The 23,293-nt window shown below is 43.5% G+C and overlaps 2 protein-coding genes across 8 annotated transcripts in view; both read left to right on the top strand.

Annotated features, from left to right (window-relative positions):
* Positions 1-14,709, top strand: part of LOC135520594 (non-homologous end joining factor IFFO1-like) — a 36,672-nt gene extending 21,963 nt beyond the window's left edge. For 3 of the 5 annotated variants that reach the window (XM_064946260.1, XM_064946259.1, XM_064946258.1), the window contains 7 exons: positions 292-387; positions 5,078-5,218; positions 5,324-5,511; positions 5,707-5,833; positions 6,243-6,338; positions 10,011-10,141; positions 10,428-14,709. In XM_064946260.1, coding sequence (XP_064802332.1) covers positions 292-387; positions 5,078-5,218; positions 5,324-5,511; positions 5,707-5,833; positions 6,243-6,338; positions 10,011-10,141; positions 10,428-10,530 — 882 coding nt within the window. In that variant the 3' untranslated portion in view covers positions 10,531-14,709. The other 2 variants (XM_064946261.1, XM_064946262.1) reach the window with 2 other exon arrangements.
* A 1,576-nt stretch (positions 14,710-16,285) lies between these two features.
* On the top strand, positions 16,286-23,288 carry LOC135520592 (tumor necrosis factor receptor superfamily member 5-like). Of its 3 annotated transcripts, none has more exons than XM_064946251.1 (11): positions 16,286-16,387; positions 16,641-16,710; positions 16,851-16,905; positions 18,611-18,721; positions 20,509-20,670; positions 20,831-20,906; positions 21,210-21,268; positions 21,437-21,553; positions 21,923-21,942; positions 22,097-22,220; positions 22,480-23,288. In XM_064946251.1, the coding sequence occupies exons 2-11, from the start codon at positions 16,642-16,644 to the stop codon at positions 22,725-22,727; spliced, it is 1,041 nt and encodes a 346-aa protein (XP_064802323.1). In that variant the 5' UTR covers positions 16,286-16,387; position 16,641; the 3' UTR covers positions 22,728-23,288. The 3 variants fall into 3 exon arrangements, with proteins under 3 accessions (XP_064802323.1, XP_064802324.1, XP_064802322.1); XM_064946252.1 differs by having other exon boundaries at positions 20,828-20,906; positions 21,210-21,244; XM_064946250.1 differs by having other exon boundaries at positions 20,828-20,906.
* The last annotated feature ends 5 nt before the right edge of the window (positions 23,289-23,293 follow it).

Here is a 23,293-nt window from a genome sequence, read left to right as displayed (position 1 = left end):
AATATAGAATGTTTTACTGTTTGGCCCTACCCTGAGTTGGTCAATATAGAATGTTTTACTGTTTGGCCCTACTGTAAATTGGTCAATATAGAATGTTTTACTGTTTGTCTCTACCCTGAGATGGTTAATATACTATATAATCTGGTATTTTCCAGAAAGTAGGGGCTGAGCTGGTTTGCAGGATGTGTGTGAGTGGTGGTGTTGTGTGTGTCTGTGTGCGTGCGTCTGTGTGCGCATGTCCATGCACACAGGTACATGCATCTCATGATTATGTGTGTGTTTTGTTTGTAGGACCTCCAGGAGAGTGAGGGCTGTCAGGATGAGTTGGCTGTCAGAGTGCAGCAGCTGAAGTCTGAACTGGTGCTCTTCAAAGGCCTCATGAGCAACGTGAGTCTACATCCACAAAGTTCCTCTCAATATGCACCTTCTCTTATCCAATCCAATTGTGTTGGTCACATACACATGGTTAGCAGATGTTATTGCGAGTGTAGAGAAATGCTTATGCTTCTAGATCTGCAGCAGTAACTAACAGGTCATATATAACAATTCCACAACAAAACCTAATACACAAAGGTAATGGGATGAGAATACATAAGTATAAAATATGTGGATGCGCAGTGACAGAGTGGCTAAGATGCAATAGATAGTAAAGAATGGATAGTGAAGGATACAATATATACATATGAGATGAGTAATGTGAGATATGTAAACATTCTTAAAGTAGCATTATTAAAGTGACTAGTGTTCCATTTATTAAAGTGGCCAGTGATATCAAGTCTGTAGGTAGACAGCCGCCTCTCTGTGGTAGTGGTGGCTGTTTAATAATCTGATGACCTTGAGATTGAAAAACAGCTTCTATCTCTCTGTCAAATCAAATCAAATCAAATTTATTTATATAGCCCTTCGTACATCAGCTGATATCTCAAAGTGCTGTACAGAAACCCAGCCTAAAACCCCAAACAGCAAGCAATGCAGGTGTAGAAGCACGGTGGCTAGGAAAAACTCCCTAGAAAAGCCAAAACCTAGGAAGAAACCTAGAGAGGAACCAGGCTATGTGGGGTGGCCAGTCCTCTTCTGGCTGTGCCGGGTAGAGATTATAACAGAACATGGCCAAGATGTTCAAATGTTCATAAATGACCAGCATGGTCGAATAATAATAAGGCAGAACAGTTGAAACTGGAGCAGCAGCACGGCCAGGTGGACTGGGGACAGCAAGGAGTCATCATGTCAAGTAGTCCTGGGGCATGGTCCTAGGGCCGCGGTTCAGTTGAAACTGGAGCAGCAGCACGGCCAGGTGGACTGGGGACAGCAAGGAGTCATCATGTCAGGTAGTCCTGGGGCATGGTCCTAGGGCTCAGGTCCTCCGAGAGAGAGAAGGAGAGAATTAGAGAACGCACACTTAGATTCACACAGGACACCGAATTGGACAGGAGAAGTACTCCAGATATAACAAACTGACCCCAGCCCCCGACACATAAACTACTGCAGCATAAATACTGAAGGCTGAGACAGGAGGGGTCAGGAGACACTGTGGCCCCACCCGAGGACACCCCGGACAGGGCCAAACAGGAAGGATATAACCCCACCCACTATGCCAAAGCACAGCCCCCACACCACTGGAGGGATATCTTCAACCACCAACTTACCATCCTGAGACAAAGCTGAGTATAGCCCGCAAAGATCTCCGCCACGGCACAACCCAAGGGGGGGGGGGCGCCAACCCAGACAGGATGACCACATCAGTGAATCAACCCACTCAGGTGACGCACCCCCTCAGGGACGGCATGAGAGAGCCCCAGCAAGCCAGTGACTCAGCCCCTGTAATAGGGTTAGAGGCAGAGAATCCCAGTGGAAAGAGGGGAACCGGCCAGGCAGAGACAGCAAGGGTGGTTCGTTCCTGTCCCAGCTTTGATGCACCTGTACTGACCTCGCCTTCTGGATGGAAGCAGGGTGAACAATTAGAGGCTCAGGTGGTTATTGGCTTTGATCTTTTTGCCTTCCTGTGACATCGGGTGTTGTAGGTGTCCTGGAGGGCAGGTAGTTTGCCCCCAGTGATGCGTTGTGCAGACCGCATCACCCACTGGAGAGCCCTGCGGTTGTGGGGGGTGCAGTTGCCGTACCAGGCGGTGATACAGCCCGACAGGATGCTCTCGATTGTGCACCTGTAAAAGTTATTGAGGGTTTTTGGTGACGAGCCCAATTTTTTTCAGCTTCCTGAGGTTGAAGAGGCGATGTTGCGCCTTCTTCACCACACTGTCTGTGTGCGTGGATCATTTCAGTTTGTCGGTAATATGTACACCGAGGAACTTAAAACTTTCCACCTTCTCCACTGCTGTCCTGTCGATGTGGATAGGGGGGTGCTCCCTTTGCTGTTTCCTGAAGTCCACAATCATCTCCTTTTGTTTTGTTGACGTTGAGTGAGAGGTTATTTTCCTGGCACCACACTCCCAGAGCCCTCACCTCCTCCCTGTAGGCTGCCTCGTCGTTGTTGGTAATCAAGCCTACCGCTGTAGTGTCATCTGCAAACTTGATGATTGAGTTGGAAGCGTGCATGGCCACGCAGTCGTGGGTGAACAGGGAGTACAGGAGAGGGCTGAGAACGCACCCTTGTGGGGCCCCAGTGTTGAGGATCAACGGAGTGGAGATGTTGTTTCCTACCTTCACCACCTGGGGGCGGCCCGTCAGGAAGTCCAGGACCCAGTTGCACAGGTCGGGGTTGACACCCAGGGTCTCGAGCTTAATGATGAGTTTGGAGGGTATTATGGTATTGAATGCTGAGTTGTAGTCAATGAACAGCATTCTTACATAGGTATTCCTCTTGTCCAGATGTGATTTTGCAGTGTGATGGTGATTGCATCGTCTGTGGCCCTATTGGGGCGGTAAGCAAATGGGAGTGGGGTGTCAGGTCGGGTGGAGGTGATATGATCCTTGACTAGTCTCTTAAAGCACTTCATGATGACAGACGTGAGTGCTACGGGGCGATAGTCATTAAGTTCAGTTACCTTAGCTTTCTCGGGAACAGGAACAATGGTGGCCATCTTGAAGCATGTGGTGACAGCAGACTGGGATAGGGATTGATTGAATATGTCCATAAACACACCAGCCAGCTGGTCTACTCATGCTCTGAGGGCGCGGCTGGGGATGCTGTCTGGGCCAGCAGCCTCGCGAGTGTTAACTCGTGAGTAAAACATTTAAACATCGGCCACAGAGAAGGAGAGCCCACAGTCTTTGGTAGCAGGCCGTGTCAGTTGCACTGTATTGTCCTCAAAATGCACAAAGAAGTTGTTTAATTTGTCTGGGAGCAAGAAGTCGATGTCCGCGACGGGGTTGGTTTTCTTTTTGTAATCCATGATTGTCTGTAGACCCTGCCACATACGTCTCGTGTTTGAGCCGTTGAATTACAACTCCACTTTGTCTCTATACTGACTCTTTGCTTGCTTGATTGCCTTACGGACGGAATAACTGCACTGTTTGTATTTGGCCATGTTTCCAGTCGCCTTGTCATGATTAAATGCGGTGTACATGCTTTCAGTTTTGCGTGAATGCTGCCATCAATCCACGGTTTCTGGTTAGGGAAGGTTTTAATAGTCCCAGTGGGTACAACATCTCCTATACACTTCCTTATAAACTCGCTCACCGAGTCAGCGTATACGTCAATGTTATTGTCTGAGGCTATCTTGAACATATCCCAGTCGATGTGATCGAAGCAATCTTGAAGCATGGAATCCGATTGGTCAGACCAGCTTTGGATAGACCTAAGCACAGACGCCCCCTGTTTTACTTTCTGACTATAGGAGGGGAGCAACAAGATGGAGTCATGGTCAGATTTTCCAAAAGGAGGGCGGGGGAGGGCCTTGTATGCATCGCGGAAGTTAGAGTAATTTATTTTTTATTTATTTTTATTTCACCTTTATTTAACCAGGTAGGCTAGTTGAGAACAAGTTCTCATTTGCAACTGCGACCTGGCCAAGATAAAGCATAGCAGTGTGAACAGACAACACAGAGTTACACATGGAGTAAACAATTAACAAGTCAATAACACAGTAGAAAAATAGGTGAAAATGGGTGGGCTATTTACCAATAGACTATGTATAGCTGCAGCGATCGGTTATCTGCTCAGATAGCAGATGTTTGAAGTTGGCGAGGGAGATAAAAGTCTCCAACTTCAGGGATTTTTGCAATTCGTTCCAGTCACAGGCAGCAGAGTACTGGAACGAAAGGCGGCCAAATGAGGTGTTGGCTTTAGGGATGATCAGTGAGATACACCTGCTGGAGCGCGTGCTACGGATGGGTGTTGCCATCGTGACCAGTGAACTGAGATAAGGCGGAGCTTTACCTAGCATGGACTTGTAGATGACCTGGAGCCAGTGGGTCTGGCGACGAATATGTAGCGAGGGCCAGCCGACTAGAGCATACAAGTCGCAGTGGTGGGTGGTATAAGGTGCTTTAGTGACAAAACGGATGGCACTGTGATAAACTGCATCCAGTTTGCTGAGTAGAGTGTTGGAAGCAATTTTGTAGATGACATCGCCGAAGTCGAGGATCGGTAGGATAGTCAGTTTTACTAGGGTAAGTTTGGCGGCGTGAGTGAAGGAGGCTTTGTTGCGGAATAGAAAGCCGACTCTTGATTTGATTTTCTATTGGAGATGTTTGATATGGAAGTTAGAGTAATAGTGGTCGAGTGTGTTACTCGCTCATGTACTGCAATCGACTGCTAACAATGTAAGAAATAATGCATAAAAAAACAAAATACTGCACAGTTTCCTAAGGACTTGAAGTGAAGCTGCCATCTCTATTGGCGCCATCTCATGTTGCCATTCACACCTAACAGAACCATCATCAACAACTGGTATACATCTTTCTCCTATATACACACAGCCTCATACTGTCCTGATCTGACTGCACACAAATCATCTACTCATCGATGACCCTTTTCACCCTCAATATTGTCTGGTTCATTCTCCTGTCCCACTGGGTTCCCCAGTCTGTTTCTCACACTCTACACAGAGATCACTCCTGGTCTGGTTAGGATGATAACTGTTACTAGGAGACCGTAACCATCTCTCTTTCTGTGTAGAACATGTCTGATCTGGACAGTAAGATCCAGGAGAAGGCCATGAAGGTGGACATGGACATCTGTAGACGCATCGACATCACGGCTCGCCTGTGTGACTTGGCCCAGCAGAGGAACTGTGAGGATGTCATCCAGATGTATCAGGTAGTCTGTCTGTCTTTCTGTCTGACGGTGTCTGTCTGTGTCAGTCTGTCTGTGTCTCTCTCTCTCTCTCTGTTTGTCTGTCTAAGTCTCTCTTTCCACTCCTAGGTCCCTAACACCCAGTCTGCCATCAACTGTCGCCCCCGGAAACAGACCCCGCTGTCCGTCAACAGTAGTGAGGGTGATGAGACTATCAGCACCTCGGAGAGCGATGGGGGCCTGCCCAGAGAGGAGGAGCTCTGTGGCTCGTCAGCCAATCAGATCAATGAGGAAATGCAGAGGATGCTCAACCAGCTGTGAGTAACATTACAGGACTGGTGTTTGTTACATGTGTAGTTTCTCTTATCAGGCGTCTACAGGTACAACCAGCTTCTACACTGTCAATACTCTACCATAGTATAGGTATTAGACTGATAAGAAGGAAGCTTCCATGAGCATTTTCTCCAGAGGCCAAACAAACGTTAATAAATAAACATTTGTGTGTGTTGCAGGCGGGAGTGTGAGTTTGAAGATGACTGTGACAGCTTAGCCTGGGAGGAGACAGAGGAGACTCTGCTGCTGTGGGAGGACTTCCCAGGATGCACTCTGGCTCCAGAGACCACCCACCAGCCAGGAGAGGTATGGTGCGCTTTAGAATGTTGATGTTTAGGTATTCCATAGTAACTCTATGGGGTTAACTAATGTTAGAGCCTTGGAAGTAGTACCTTCAACCTCTCATAAGTACACATTGATGACATAATGCAATACCTTTGTCCAAGTAGTTATATTGTTTTAATGATTTGTATGGATATCTTTATGCAGAGGCTACACAACATTACATAGACATTTATCAGGAGTTTCTGTATTCACAGTTACTCAGATTATAGTATTGTCAATTTGTATTTTCCAGGAAATTATTTTGAATAGAGCTAGAGCACTTCCATTTTTTTCCATTCCCCACTCTCTGTCTTCCCCTCTCCTTCCTTCCTTCCTTCTCTCCTTCCTTCCTTCTCTCCCCTCCTTCCTTCCTTCTCCCTCGCCCTCTCAGCAGGAAGACCAGTGTCTGGAGAAGGTGATCAATGACACTGAGGACTTATTCAAATCCAGGGAGAAAGAATACCAAGAGACCATTGACCAGATTGAGGTGTGTGTGTGTGGGGGGGGGGGTCTAGGGCTAGGTTAATGTTTGACAGTGTGTTTCTCCCCAGTATGACTCTGCTACAGCTAAGAGTGATGTGTTTCTCCCCAGTATGACTCTGCTACAGCTAAGAGTGATGTGTTTCTCCCCAGTATGACTCAGCTATAGCTAAGAGTGATGTGTTTCTCTCCAGTATGACTTAACTACAGCTAAGAGTGATGTGTTTCTCCCCAGTATGACTTGGCTACAGCTAAGAGTGATGTGTTTCTCCCCAGTATGACTCAGCTATAGCTAAGAGTGATGTGTTTCTCTCCAGTATGACTTAACTACAGCTAAGAGTGATGTGTTTCTCCCCAGTATGACTCAGCTACAGCTAAGAGTGATGTGTTTCTCCCCAGTATGACTCGGCTACAGCTAAGAGTGATGTGTTTCTCCCCAGTATGACTTGGCTACAGCTAAGAGTGATGTGTTTCTCCCCAGTATGACACGGCTACAGCTAAGAGTGATGTGTTTCTCCCCAGTATGACTCGGCTACAGCTAAGAGTGATGTGTTTCTCCCCAGTATGACTTGGCTACAGCTAAGAGTGATGTGTTTCTCCCTAGTATGACTTGGCTACAGCTAAGAGTGATGTGTTTCTCCCCAGTATGACTCAGCTATAGCTAAGAGTGATGTGTTTCTCTCCAGTATGACTTAACTACAGCTAAGAGTGATGTGTTTCTCCCCAGTATGACTCAGCTATAGCTAAGAGTGATGTGTTTCTCTCCAGTATGACTTAACTACAGCTAAGAGTGATGTGTTTCTCCCCAGTATGACTTGGCTACAGCTAAGAGTGATGTGTTTCTCCCCAGTATGACTTGGCTACAGCTAAGAGTGATGTGTTTCTCCCCAGTATGACTTGGCTACAGCTAAGAGTGATGTGTTTCTCCCCAGTATGACTTGGCTACAGCTAAGAGTGATGTGTTTCTCCCCAGTATGACTTAACTACAGCTAAGAGTGATGTGTTTCTCCCCAGTATGACTCAGCTATAGCTAAGAGTGATGTGTTTCTCCCCAGTATGACTTAACTATAGCTAAGAGTGATGTGTTTCTCCCCAGTATGACTTAACTACAGCTAAGAGTGATGTGTTTCTCCCCAGTATGACTCAGCTATAGCTAAGAGTGATGTGTTTCTCCCCAGTATGACTTAACTACAGCTAAGAGTGATGTGTTTCTCCCCAGTATGACTCAGCTATAGCTAAGAGTGATGTGTTTCTCCCCAGTATGACTCAGCTATAGCTAAGAGTGATGTGTTTCTCTCCAGTATGACTTAACTACAGCTAAGAGTGATGTGTTTCTCCCCAGTATGACTCAGCTACAGCTAAGAGTGATGTGTTTCTCCCCAGTATGACTCAGCTATAGCTAAGAGTGATGTGTTTCTCTCCAGTATGACTTAACTACAGCTAAGAGTGATGTGTTTCTCCCCAGTATGACTCGGCTACAGCTAAGAGTGATGTGTTTCTCCCCAGTATGACTCAGCTACAGCTAAGAGTGATGTGTTTCTCCCCAGTATGACTCAGCTATAGCTAAGAGTGATGTGTTTCTCTCCAGTATGACTTAACTACAGCTAAGAGTGATGTGTTTCTCCCCAGTATGACTTAACTACAGCTAAGAGTGATGTGTTTCTCCCCAGTATGACTCGGCTACAGCTAAGAGTGATGTGTTTCTCCCCAGTATGACTCGGCTACAGCTAAGAGTGATGTGTTTCTCCCCAGTATGACTTGGCTACAGCTAAGAGTGATGTGTTTCTCCCCAGTATGACTTGGCTACAGCTAAGAGTGATGTGTTTCTCTCCAGTATGACTTGGCTACAGCTAAGAGTGATGTGTTTCTCCCCAGTATGACTTGGCTACAGCTAAGAGTGATGTGTTTCTCCCCAGTATGACTCAGCTATAGCTAAGAGTGATGTGTTTCTCTCCAGTATGACTTAACTACAGCTAAGAGTGATGTGTTTCTCCCCAGTATGACTCGGCTACAGCTAAGAGTGATGTGTTTCTCCCCAGTATGACACGGCTACAGCTAAGAGTGATGTGTTTCTCCCCAGTATGACTTGGCTACAGCTAAGAGTGATGTGTTTCTCCCCAGTATGACTCAGCTATAGCTAAGAGTGATGTGTTTCTCTCCAGTATGACTTAACTACAGCTAAGAGTGATGTGTTTCTCTCCAGTATGACTTGGCTACAGCTAAGAGTGATGTGTTTCTCCCCAGTATGACTCGGCTACAGCTAAGAGTGATGTGTTTCTCCCCAGTATGACTTAACTACAGCTAAGAGTGATGTGTTTCTCCCCAGTATGACTTAACTATAGCTAAGAGTGATGTGTTTCTCCCCAGTATGACTTAACTACAGCTAAGAGTGATGTGTTTCTCCCCAGTATGACTTGGCTACAGCTAAGAGTGATGTGTTTCTCCCCAGTATGACTCGGCTACAGCTAAGAGTGATGTGTTTCTCCCCAGTATGACTCGGCTACAGCTAAGAGTGATGTGTTTCTCCCCAGTATGACTTGGCTACAGCTAAGAGTGATGTGTTTCTCCCCAGTATGACTTGGCTACAGCTAAGAGTGATGTGTTTCTCCCCAGTATGACTCGGCTACAGCTAAGAGTGATGTGTTTCTCCCCAGTATGACTCGGCTACAGCTAAGAGTGATGTGTTTCTCCCCAGTATGACTCGGCTACAGCTAAGAGTGATGTGTTTCTCCCCAGTATGACTTGGCTACAGCTAAGAGTGATGTGTTTCTCTCCAGTATGACTCGGCTACAGCTAAGAGTGATGTGTTTCTCCCCAGTATGACTTGGCTACAGCTAAGAGTGATGTGTTTCTCCCCAGTATGACTTGGCTACAGCTAAGAGTGATGTGTTTCTCCCCAGTATGACTCGGCTACAGCTAAGAGTGATGTGTTTCTCCCCGGTATGACTTGGCTACAGCTAAGAGTGATGTGTTTCTCTCCAGTATGACTCGGCTACAGCTAAGAGTGATGTGTTTCTCTCCAGTATGACTCAGCTATAGCTAAGAGTGATGTGTTTCTCTCCAGTATGACTCGGCTACAGCTAAGAGTGATGTGTTTCTCCCCACTATGACTTGGCTACAGCTAAGAGTGATGTGTTTCTCCCCAGTATGACTTGGCTACAGCTAAGAGTGATGTGTTTCTCCCCAGTATGACTTGGCTACAGCTAAGAGTGATGTGTTTCTCCCCAGTATGACTCGGCTACAGCTAAGAGTGATGTGTTTCTCCCCGGTATGACTTGGCTACAGCTAAGAGTGATGTGTTTCTCTCCAGTATGACTCGGCTACAGCTAAGAGTGATGTGTTTCTCTCCAGTATGACTCAGCTATAGCTAAGAGTGATGTGTTTCTCCCCAGTATGACTTGGCTACAGCTAAGAGTGATGTGTTTCTCCCCACTATGACTTGGCTACAGCTAAGAGTGATGTGTTTCTCCCCACTATGACTTGGCTACAGCTAAGAGTGATGTGTTTCTCCCCAGTATGACTTGGCTACAGCTAAGAGTGATGTGTTTCTCCCCAGTATGACTCAGCTATAGCTAAGAGTGATGTGTTTCTCCCCAGTATGACTTGGCTACAGCTAAGTGTGATGTGTTTCTCCCCAGTATGACACGGCTACAGCTAAGAGTGATGTGTTTCTCCCCAGTATGACTTGGCTACAGCTAAGAGTGATATGAACCGTCACCTACATGAATACATGGAGATGTGTTCTATGAAGAGAGGCCTGGATGTGCAGATGGAGACCTGCAGGAGACTCATCACCCAGAGTGGGGACAGGTACACTCACTCCCTCCCTCTCTGCCACCGGCATTCACTTCTCTCTCTCACGGGTTTCTCTTTGGCTCACTTTTAATGACCTACAGTAGTTTACAGTAATCTGTACATTTTCTTTGACCACGTTTTAAACGTATTCTTGTGCCTACTGTATACCTGTTATTGTCTAAATTATGCATTCCCCCTAAAATGGTCTTCTTTCTCTCTCTGGCTCTACCTCTCTTTCTCTCTCTGGCTCTACCTCTCTTTCTCTCTCTTTCTCTCGCTCTCTTGCCCGCTCTCTTTATAGTAAGCCTGGCTCTCCTGTGGCTGGTGAGGAGAGAGTTGACCAGGCTGAGAAGGAAGGGACAACAGCGTCGCCTCCTCTCTCCAACTCTCCTCCCAGATCATGACCTATCAAGACCACCTCCATCACATGACCGTCATTCCATCCAACCACAGCACCACTCAACACTCCGCCGTCCCTATAGCAACGCCATATTTACATTCTAACCACTAGATTAGTCTATTTTTTATTTTCTTCAAGCTATCTTCATTCACAAGCCTCAATATAGGAACGTGGCAGATCAATCTGTTTTAGCGAGGGTGTAGTGTTGTGTTTCCAACAGCTTTTAGTCCCCTCTACTGGAAAGTGGTATTACTAGCACCATGGAAGTCTGTACATAAGAACCCACTGTTTAACAGAGCAAAGGTAACGAGGTAATGGATTGAAATACACAACTTGAATTGAGAACACCTCATAGAAACATATGAGCAATATTTGAATGAACTCATATGAGTTGTAGGCTAGCGTGTACTCTTAAGGTAGTTGTTGGTACTACAGAGAACCATGGTAATAACTCCTATAGCATGATCCATTTCCACACAGCCATAATGATAAACACACCACACACACACACACATCAATACATTCATGTCAGCCTAGCATAGCAGATCATTCTAACAGTGTGCTGTCCTGTTGCAACATTATGAGTGTTGTTTTCAAACTCACCTAGAAGTATAACACAGTAAATATAAGCCTTAGGGTGTGTTCGTAAATTCACTGGAGTGCCAGAGTGCCCTCTGGAAGTTCGTAATTTCAAAGCGTTGTCAGATTGTCCGTTCGTAAATTCGGAGTGTTTCGCTCTGGCCGAGGAGTAGGGTTGATCCGAGCCTTCTGACCTCACAACGGCAGGCAAACACCCAAGCTAACAGACAAACGTTGGCTAGCTTGCGAGCTTCTTCCAGACAAAAATGAGAGAACACCGCACTCGAACCATTTTACTCATTCTAGCAGAGCTGGTTAGGCTGTTTTTGTTATCCAGAGTGTTGGTGACTGTAACTGTGATGCTGGCAACAATTTCATTACGCTTTTTTGCCTACGTTTACTGACACCGGCCATATTCAATGTGTGTTGAGCGTTAGTAAATTCATCAGATGAGCGTGCTCTGAAATCGGACTAGATAGCCAGAGAAAATTTACAAAGCAAAGCCCAGTTGGCAAGAGAGAGAAACTCCAGATGAATCACTTTATTAGCAACAAAACAGAAATATAACATTACTGTACTGTATCATAGTTATTCAAACGGACTAAAATAATATCACATCACTCATTTTATCAAGACTTCTACACTTCATTCATATGTATCAATGAAAACTAGAAAAAAAGTCAAATAGTAAACTAAACTCTAAGATGCAGTCACTCAGATGGCGACAATGATATCCCTGTGTGTGATTCTGAACTCACATTTTGAAACAAATGCCTGCCCCTCTCTGCCCTTTTGTTGACACCAGACAGGTTGTCATGGTAACATTATTTTACCGTCCTGTTTCACTTACCTGGTATTTACTAAGGAATTATTGGATAACATTGTGTAACATTGTATTCTTTCTTCAACACAACTGGTACTAAATGTCACATAGTGGTGCTTGTTTCACTGAATCCCAAAGAACCCCAAAAGTAGTTTTATTGTAATTAGAATGTAATACCATTTTACTGTGTCGAGTAAATGGCAACTATGGTGAGAAAGGTTCGCTAGAGCACATAATGATCTGGTACCAGGCTAGTCATAGGCTCTGTGTCGGCCCTATATGTGGTAGTGCAGTGTGAATAGTGTAAATACTCTGTTAAAGCTGATCTGAGGTCAGCTCTGGGGCCTTGCCCTGATCTCTGTGTGTCTCTGTCACTGACACAGGGAGAGGGATACATATGACAAAGGGCATTGACACCCAAGTGTTGTTACACCTACGAGCTGTATTGTATACTAATGTTTTGTTTAGTTTCCAGCAGCAGAGAGCAGAGGAAGGCCCTTCTACTCTGTCCTCCAGCAGGGAGATAGGTAGGCTCGGATATGAGAGATTTGTGTATCTGTTCTGTACTCTCTATTTCTATGTGCTGTAGTCTGATCTGGTTGGTAAGGACTCAAATGCATCAGTAGTATTGTATCAGAGAGAAATGGAAGATTGATGAACAGGCTATAAAAGACAGAATGTCCACAGAATGTCCACAGATGAACAAATAGACAGACAGACAGATGAATGTACAGTACGGATAGATTGACAGATTAATGAATTGATGGATAGAATGATGACCTGCTGAGATAATTTATGTTTGCTACTTGAGTGTCAAAGCAACTGAAAACAAGCAATCTGAATTAACTTTGAGAAATATTGCTGAAACATTGTTATATAAGTACTAAATACTGATGCTGAAAAGCTATCTGACACGGTGCTTGATATGGCCTAACCTATTTTTGAGCTTAAAAGTTAGACGTTTATAAAGAAAGAGCAAAGCAAATATGTATATTCAATAATACAGCAGTAACAGCAGTAATAACAGTATTTAATGTAACAGAAGAATATGAATGATATGTACAGATGTAGGATCTTAATTTGATCACTTTTGTGGCTGAGATTATTCCTGTTCTAAAAAGGCTTCTAAAGTTTGTAATTTCCACTTTGAAATTTCAGACTTGATTTTCCGTAATGAAAAATGCATCAATCCCTACAAAATTGGCCATTAATTATAATCAACGTAATAAATCACATTTCCTGTTGCTGCAGAATTTTTTCCTGCTGTAGCAAACTGGCTCAAATTAAGATTCTACATCTGTAATAATTCGAACTCGTACACGTCACGAATGTAAACAATTATTGAAGGAAAACTTATTTTATTTTCTCCACTTGTCACTTCATGTTTGTAGATGTGGCAAAATAGTGAAATTGTTAGAGCTGAGGAGTAGATTTCCTCTCTGTTAATTCAACATACACTATGTTATTATACAGTAGAATGTAGATGTACAATACATTTTTGTTCCTCTTCCTTGACATTGAAATATGCATTACTTTGAGCATAAAACACTCGCTTACCTCAGATTAACAATATTTAATAACTCTTTACTTTGAGTGTTAAACACTCTCTTACCTCAGATAAACAATATTTAATAACTCAATAATAAAACACAAGGATTCCTTCACAAATACTATCTCTTTATCAACAACTAAATGGAGGCTTCAGTTTAGTTCATTTCATTTGTGTTTGATGAGGAAGATGTTTAATCAGGTGCCGTCTGCTGGTCACACCTCAATATTCTAATATTGTAGAAGGGTTTCCAAGGCTTTCTCTGAACGATTATATAGGTTGTGAAGAACAGGTTTTGGAACCATGAAAAAAGTATATGCATGTCTTAAGCTATGTATTGGTTATGCCATTCCTTGGGCGTTTCTCCTGACCACATGACCTCGGTCCTAGACCTGGGTATTCAACTCTTACACTACAAGATCCAGAGCCTGCTGGTTTTCTGTTCTACCTGATTTACTAATTGCACCACCTGGTGTCCCAGGTCTAAATCAGTCCCTGATTAGACGGGAACAATGAAAACATGCAGTGGACCTGGCTTTGAGGTCCAGAGTGGAGTTTGAGGGTCCTGTGTTATAATGCTTGGGTTTTTTCTGCTCGGGTCATATGGCCAGTAAAACTCCTGGCCCCAGCCTTCCTGCCCTTTGGCCAGAACTGGAGAATAAAATGGAGAATAGAAGGCAGCGGAGAAATAGTGAGAATATGTTTTTCTTTGTATATTTTACTACACGCACAGAGAGACTGAGTCTCTGCAGTATGTATGCATGAGTCAGCGTGTATGTTTAGGAGAGTGTTCTAATGTCCTTGGTTTTTAAAAAGAGTTTTACTGGTTCACTTACAACATGAAGAATACAATAGTCCTAAAATGCACACTGTCTTCCAGTGTCTGTCTGACAATAGACCAATTCATATCCTCTTCACAACTGAACTGAAGGCTAACGGTATAACTGAATCATTGTAAACTAGAGTGGTAGGGACCATACAGTGATGTGTTCTGCTGACTGGATTCCCATCTCTAAAATACTGTATATATATAAATCAAAGATGTACAATAATCGCTCTAATATTCCAACAATAATCCACTTTCTTCATGAGTGTATATGATTAGAAAGTAAATTCTTTTTAAAAATGGTACCAAAGTGTAAAAAAAAAAAGATTACTACTCAAATGCTTTAACATAATGATGGTATGATTGCTATGATATTGTATGCATTAAAGGAAAACACTATGTTGGATATATTGTATGTTTAAACACTGGCAATGCAAGGAGGTCCACAGTCAAAAATACTTAGTGTCAGGTTCCCGGATTTGGCACATAGCAGAACTTTTAATGTGGATGGAGATATTTGATTGGTCCTTAATGTTTCTTGTAGACCAGGAGCCAATGCTCTTGCTCGGTGAGGACCAGTGTATTCTCCGGTCCATATATTTTACCATCAACTAATTCCATCTGGCCTGAGTGAGCGAGCATGCAGGTGAATAGACTGAGTTGTCAATGAGAAGACTGTTAGGAATCACCAGGGCCTCATTTACTAAGCATCTGCACCAGTGCCATGTTTAAACCTGCTCTTTTCAAAAGGGAACGAGTCATAGAACAAAAGGTCAAGGGACAAGTAAAGTCTGTTTTCTGTTTCTAGCTTTGTATCTCATCTTATAATTCCCTCCGAAAAGAGCAAGTGTAAACATTGCACTGCTTGGTAAATCAGGCCTTGGTTTTTGTTTTGGTGAGGTGTGAGTTCTGTGAAACTGGACTGTCCCCTTGAACATGTGTGCTTCATCACAGAGCTCTGTGTACTGACGGAGAGTTCAACGCAGAGCTCTGTGTACTGACGGAGAGTTCAACGCAGAGCTCTGTGTACTGACGGAGAGTTCAACGCAGAGCTCTGTGTACTGACGGAGAGTTCAACGCAGAGCTCTGTGTACTGACGGAGAGTTCAACGCAGAGCTCTGTGTACTGACGGAGAGTTCAACGCAGAGCTCTGTGTACTGACGGAGAGTTCAACGCAGAGCTCTGTGTACTGACGGAGAGTTCAACGCAGAGCTCTGTGTACTGACGGAGAGTTCAACGCAGAGCTCTGTGTACTGACGGAGAGTTCAACGCAGAGCTCTGTGTACTGACAGAGAGTTCAACGCAGAGCTCTGTGTACTGACAGAGAGTTCAACGCAGAGCTCTGTGTACTGACAGAGAGTTCAACGCAGAGCTCTGTGTACTGACAGAGAGTTCAACGCAGAGCTCTGTGTACTGACAGAGAGTTCAACGCAGAGCTCTGTGTACTGACAGAGAGTTCAACGCAGAGCTCTGTGTACTGACAGAGTTCAACGCAGAGCTCTGTGTACTGACAGAGAGTTCAATGCAGAGCTCTGTGTACTGACAGAGAGTTCAACGCAGAGCTCTGTGTACTGACAGAGAGATGGAATGAAGAATAAAAGATACAGCTGAGCAATATGATTGTGTGTGTGTGTTTTTTTGTGTGGATTTGGTGAGTTTATGCTAGAAGCCCATTTGCGTTGGCTGCTATGTGTGTCTGTACTTCCTGAACTCCACCTGCCTGATAAACTAACTTTACGAGGACAGCGAGATAAAATGTTTGTGACAAACTGTTTTTCACATCTTAAAGTATGTGTCGAAAATGATGAGACTTTGGTTCAGAACCATTAGTCACCCTGCTGACATGCCTGTCTTGTCTGCCTGTCTGTCTCTAGCTTATAAATACATCACAACATCACTGTCAGTACACAGTGGGCGGGAGAGACAGGAAGAGAGGAAGATGTCACAGGTGAAGGAAATAATGACGCAAAGGATGGGTAGAGAAGAGCGAGACACACCTTAAAATAATTATAGTTGAAGGGGGGGGGGTCGAAGTTGTAGACAACAAATGCTTGGCATTTGGTGTGGTCTCTACAGTGCAAAAGGTAAGACTAGATTATTTTATGTGTTGGTAGTTTTCAACACAGGTTTCTACATTGATATATTTTGAACTGAAATGAGGCTCAAAGCTGTAAGTTAGTGCAGTCACCATCAAATTGTGATAAACTTACAGATTTTTAACATGTAGCCTTGTAACATCTTCTGGCATTATTTGTTGTGTACCTTTTAATACCTAATTAGAAAGGTTACTGAATGAACTCAAATGACAAATCGTTAATGATTTAACATCGTTTACAGAATGGTGATGGAACAGTTATTTGTGGCTGTGCTAATGATGTCTGCACACCTAGCAGTCTCATATCCTCTGGTAACCATTTTACCCTTTTTATGTCCGTTCTCATTATTTGTTATGACCGCTTACGAAAGCTGTTAGAACCATTCGACATCTGTTACAACATTATGACAGTAGACCTCATGAGACTGTGTGTTCGTGTTGTGTGTCGTCAGACTACAGAGAGCTATTACATGGATGGAGGGAGACAATGCAGACTGTGTCCACCAGGTGAGAAAGAAATGCCCTCCATCATCTTTATTTGATTTATTGTTCCCTTGTTTTTGTTCCCTCATCTCCACATCATCCTACAAATCAACCATGTTTTACATTAATAGTGAGTCCGATCCTTTCAGAATGTGTGAGTGCGCACAGGCTCTTAGGAATCATGAGGAAACCAAGAGAGTTTCTCATGATGAAAAGTGGAGCTCTGTGCTATGACCACATCCTTCATTAGTATGCAGACGAGGCCAACAGGCTCTCGCTCTGTGCGCTCCATCTCTTCCTGTTATTCTCTGCTCTCTGCCGTTTTGCTCCCTATCTTCTCACTCAGCAACAGACCGTGTACTAAAACGTTACCTGAATGTGTGTGTGTGTCTATGGGTCTAAAATATTTAGCATTATGTTCTGATATCCACTACTCATGTAGTCTACTACAGGACATTTATAAAACTGCAGCGTCCATCAGTTTGTATTGTTATTGTGGTGCTCTCTTATGTCTTGACTCTCCTTGTCTCTTCACTCTCTCCTTGCTCCTCTCTTTCTAACTCGTCCTCTCGATCGCCCCATTTCCCTATATTTTTTCCTAACTTTATTTCCTTTACTCCATATCTGCTGTCCCATGTCTTACAGCCATCAAACAACTGGACACTTCCTGTTTCACACTGAGTATTTAAATACTGTATTCCCAACATAGCTCATTCTAATATATCTACTGCTGTACATATCATTGTTGGTATATATTGTGTAAATTCTTCCAGTCTACTGTACATACGCATAGATTGCATTCGGGTTGTTGATTGGATTCGTCCCGAGGTTCTTGAATTTTTGAAAAAAAACACTTCAATTATTTGTGTACTTGTTTGCAGTGGCGGTTCTGTGGTGGGGCCAGGGGGGGCCAGTGCCCCTGTGACAACAATTTTGGACCCCCTTGTGGCCCCCCTGAAAGTGGAGTATGAAATCATTTTTACATAACTCATTTTTGCTATCGTTCTTTTTTTACATCCGTTATTAGACAGTGGCAACGATGATGATTATGAACATGGTCTTTTGCCTGCTAATGCCTGCAATGCAGTGAAGAAAACGTTGACAACAATAACGTCTAATGTGACTGGCCCCTCTAACAGTACAACTGGCCCCAGCTTGGCCCCCCCAGTTGAAATGGTCTTGTCACGTTCGTGACAAGGATCGGACCAAGGCGCAGCGTGGTATGCGTACATTCTTATATATTTAAAGAATGAACACTGAACAAACAAAATAGCAAAACGACACGTGAAGCTATACAAACGAGTGCTGACAGGCAACTATACATAGACACGATTCCAAGAAACACAAAGGGGAAATGGCTGCCTAAATATGATCCCCAATCAGAGACAATGATAAACAGCTGTCTCTGATTGAGAGCCATATCAGGCCAACATAGAAATACAAAACCCCCTAGACCTACAACAACCCTAGACATACAAAAACCCTAGACAATACAAAAACTAGCGTACCCACCCTAGTCACACCCAGACCTATCCAAAATATAAAGAATACCGAGATATCTAAGGTCAGGGTGTGACAGGTCTAGAACCGCCACTGCTTGTTTGACATTTTACTGCGTTGTTAAGAGCTAGTAACACAAGCATTTCCGCTGCACCCGCTATAACATTTGCTAAACTGTGTATGCGACCAATACACTGATTTAATGTTTCACCTCCCCTCTCTATCGCAGGTCATTATCAGAGTTCCTGTTCAGAGTGCTCTCCCTGTCGAGATGGTTCCTACACAACACGATTGAATGCTGAGTCCAGTTGTCATTCCTGCTTCAAAGACTGCAAACATGGTACATAAACACGAACACAACTCATTCACAGAGCAATGTAACATCTTTATTTTGTGGGAAATACTTCAACTGTATATTGTTTGTAAATCATTGTCGTTTTTTGGGGCCATTTTGAGCCTGTAATCGAACCCACAAATGCTGATGCTCCAGATACTCAGCAGGTCTAAAGAAGGCCAGTTTTATTGCTTCTTTAATCAGAACAAACGTTTTCAGCTGTACTAACATAATTGCAAAAAGGTTTTCTAATGATCAATTAACCTTTTAAAATAATAAACTTGGATTAGCTAACACAACGTGCCATTGGAATACAGGAGTGATGGTTGCTGATAATGGGCCTCTGTACGCCTATGTAGATATTCCATTAAAAATCAGCCATTTCCAGCTACAATAGTAATTTACAACATTAACAATATTTACACTGTATTATTTTAATGGACAAAAAATGTTCTTTCCTTTAAAAAACAAGGACATTTCTAAGTGACCCCGAACTTTTGAACAGTAGTGTATGTACAGTGCATTCGTAATGTATTCAGACCCCTTGACTTTATCCACTGTTAAAGCTTCATTCTAAAATGTATAAAATGTTTTTTTCGCCCATCAATCTACACAGAATACCCCATCATGACAAAGTAAAAACAGTTCAAAAATGTAAAAAACGTTGACATATTTATTAAAACTAAAAAATGAAATATCACATTTACGAGAGAATCTTCTCATGGTCTGAGAATCCTTTAATTGCCTTTTGGCAAACTCCAAGCGGGCTGTCATGTGCCTTTTACTGAGGAGTGGCATCCGTCTGGCCACTCTACCATAAAGGCCTGATTGGTGGAGTGCTGCAGAGATGGTTGTCCTTCTGAAAGGTTCTCCCATCACCATAGAGGATCTCAGATGCTCTGTCAGAGTGACCATGGGTTCTTGGTCACCTCCCTGACCAAGGCCATTCTCCCCCGATTGCTCAGTTTAGCTGGGCGGCCAGCTCTAGGAAGAGTGTTGGTGGTTCCAAACTTCTTCCATTTAAGAATGTTAGAGGCCACTGTGTTCTTGGGGACCTTCAATGCTGCAGAAACGTTTTGGTACCCTTCCCCAGATCTGTGCCTTGACTCAATCCTGTCACGGAGCTCTACATACATTTCCTTCGAACTCATGGCTTGGTTTTTGCTCTGACATGCACTGTCAACTGTGGGACTTTATATAGACAGGTGTGTGCCTTTCCAAATCATGTCCAGTCAATTGAATTTACCACAGGTGGACTCCAATCCAAGTTGTAGAAACATCTCAAGGATGATCAATGGAAACAGGATGCACATGTCTAAAAACCTGTTTTGGCTTTGTCATTGTGGGGTATTGTGTGTAGATTGATGAAGAAAATGATTTTCTTTTTTGCAGTGGTTACATAGCAGGAATAAAGTCATTTGGTATTTTGATATACATTAGATTTTGATAGATAGTACTAATACATTTTGTTTTCAGTCATAACTATTAAAGAACATGATTTTTTAAAACCCACCCCTCAGCTACTCTGTCAATCCCACCTATTTCCATAAACCCACCCTTCAGCTACTTTGTCAATCCCAACTATTTCCATAAACCCACCCCTCAGCTACTCTCAGTCCATCCCACCTATCTCCATAAACTGCCCTCTTATGATTTCCATATGCCATACCTGTCATTTCTTACCAAAAGTTATAAAGGTATGTCTACAGTATGGACACTATTTATTACCATGTAATAGCTGTACTAAACCTTTTATTCTGGCTGTGGTGTGTGTGTGTGTGTGTGTGTGTCAGATTTGCACCTGGTGGAGGATGAGCCGTGTACTTCTGTATCGAACGCTAGATGTCGCTGTGAGGCTGGTTTTACCTGCACCGACAAAGACGACCAGACAGGAAACTGTAGAGACTGTGAGAAGGTCCCTCAGCTGCCCGCACCTCCCCTGCCACCTAGCAATGGTACAGTACAGTGTGTGTGTTGCCCACTGGCCTTCTCTTATGCATGTCTTCCTTCACTGTATTGTATCCTTGCCAGGTTCTGGGTATTGAATCAGTGTGTTTGGCTGTGGATAGATGTGATGTTTTCCTGCCTGTGTGCTCTCTGCTCTGATTACAGTAGTGGGCATCAGAAACAACCAGACAGGAACTTCCTCTGAACACAGCAGGACTTCCGCTGGACGCTGTCAACCTCCTAAGTGAGTCTTTATCTTTTTTTATCCTCCCTACTTAAACATACCGGAACCAGACTGATAAACAGGCTCTGGTTGAAGCCTTCTCCTGCCAGGAGGGCCACTTCTGGCAAAGTTATTATTTTATGGTATATAACCTTCATACAACCAGAAGATCTGGTATCAAAGAAATGTCAGATATCTTAGTGGTAATGGATATTTGGGATATTAAATAGAGTTCTCAGTTCACTGGCCCCACTTCAGTGTTGACAGGCTGTGAATGTGTATGGATATGTTACATGATGAGTCCTTTACCTCTGTCTCATCCAGCTGTGACACTCCACGATCACCAGTCTCACAAGCAGGTAACGCCACTCATCACACCACAGGTGTGTGTGTGTGTGTGTGTGTGTGTGCGCGCGCTCGAGTGTGTGTGTGTGTGTGTGTGTGTGTGTGTGTGTGTGTGTGTGCATCAGCTATTTTCATTACAGTCAGAATATATTGAAAATGTGAGAAGCTACAGATACAGTAGTTTCTCCATCTCCTTTCCCCACCAGCTGACACTAGCAAACACTTGGCAGCCATTTTGTGTCCTATGGTGGTCATTGGAATCCTAGCTGTTATCATTCTGTCATGTATCCGTCGCCCAGGAAATGAAGCCTGTTTCAAACAAGGTAAGGCAGTGTTCCTCTGTTCAGTCTCAACTGTAGTTAGATCATTGTGTTAGAGCAGACTCTCTCTGGACACTAGAATGAGATGAGGAAGGATTAAACTTTGATGTTAAATCTCAGGATAGGTCTGCACTGGGAGCCAACTGTAGCTTCTTGTGAATGTAATTGAATTAAAAGATTGCAACACTCTCTCTGTGTAGACCTACTTACCAGTTTCTAGTGTCTACATGTACCCAGAAAGCATTAAAATGCAGAGTAAGATGAAAAAGCATTGCCCTTTCAATCATAGATGAATCATCGATGAAATACCCATGAGCGGCTTACCATCAGTTTTCTGTGTTGACTAATAGATTTGTGTCTGTTATTTTCCAGCTCTCAAGTTCTGTAACAAGGTATGTATAATACCTACGGTAACTTACTACATTGTGTGTGTAATGTTCACATAGTCATTCGTGTGTTCCTGACCTAAACCCTATATAGGCATTGTTGACAATTGTGTATTCCAATAACTCTGGATTTCTGGTGAATTTCTGTGCTCTTATGAAGGGAGTAAGTGAAACGTCGCCTAACAAGACCAAAGAGCCACCTCATCAACACAATGCCAGAGAGACACAGCCCAGTATTCAGCACCAGACAGTGGATCCACCACCTATTACAGCAGCAAATATGGGTACTATGGATACATACAAATAATTATTTTGACCCCAAGATCTTGATTTAAAAAGGAATCTAAATATGGTGGAGTTACTCTTGTGGTTTTTCCTATAGATGCACGTCAGTCGTTTAACTTGGAGTTTTGCATAGATTATGTTTTGAAGTCCATGGGGGATTAGCATGGGAAGTTGATTAGTTTCAAGAACCATAGTGAATAAGGCTGATGATGAATATAGAATCTAATATCCCTTTCTCTCTGCCTGTGTCTCTCTCAGGCCCGGTCCATGTCCATAATGCTGGAACAGTCATCTTCAGTTTACTCAACCAGTTCACTGGTATGGGTGGAGGGATGGAAGAGAGAGGGATGGAAGAGAGGGATGAGGAAGGATGTCCGACCCACCCCACACCCTCCCCTAACATCCATCTATCCCAGGAGGAAAGGGATGGGGAGATGGACTGTGTATTCTTCCCTTCACAGGAACAAGGGAAGGACAGTCACGTTTCCAAAGAGGAGGTGCATTGAGGGGAGGGGGATTGAGGACAGAGGACGCACCAAGTGAAAACTTCTCTTCTAGGATCAGTTTAGCCAACCATACATCCTAATGTTAATCATAAGGAGGATTAAGACTGGTCTGACCCTGGATCAGTGGTAAGGGACAACATCTACCTGGGGCTCTATTCAGTCTGTATCACTGAAGCGTTACAGATTGCTTGATAGAAATGTAAAGGTAATTTTTGATTGAGCCGACATATGCAGTGTTTAACGTGAATGCAGTCTCCACTGACGCGAGAACATTGCCTTTACATTTCTATCAGGCCGTAAAGCTGAACTTCTGAGATACATGGAGCCCTTACTCTCAGAAGATCACCGGTGAATCCCAAAACTCTAGAATGGCCATTATTTCCTGTTCTAGACTTAGAGCTACACATCTCACTATGGTGGTCATGTACACATCCACTTGCTCTCATTTTATTGAACTATATAATAAGCTTTCAGTCTCAACTGCTGCAAACTGTTTTTTCTGTGTTCATGTGGCACCTTGAACTGTTTTTGCACAAATTAAAACCAAAATATGAAATATAATTGTT

The sequence above is a fragment of the Oncorhynchus masou genome, chromosome 29 (genome assembly GCF_036934945.1).
Source record: "Oncorhynchus masou masou isolate Uvic2021 chromosome 29, UVic_Omas_1.1, whole genome shotgun sequence".
In the NCBI taxonomy this organism is placed as follows: Eukaryota; Metazoa; Chordata; class Actinopteri; order Salmoniformes; family Salmonidae; genus Oncorhynchus; species Oncorhynchus masou.
This window is presented reverse-complemented; position numbering and strand designations above follow the sequence as displayed.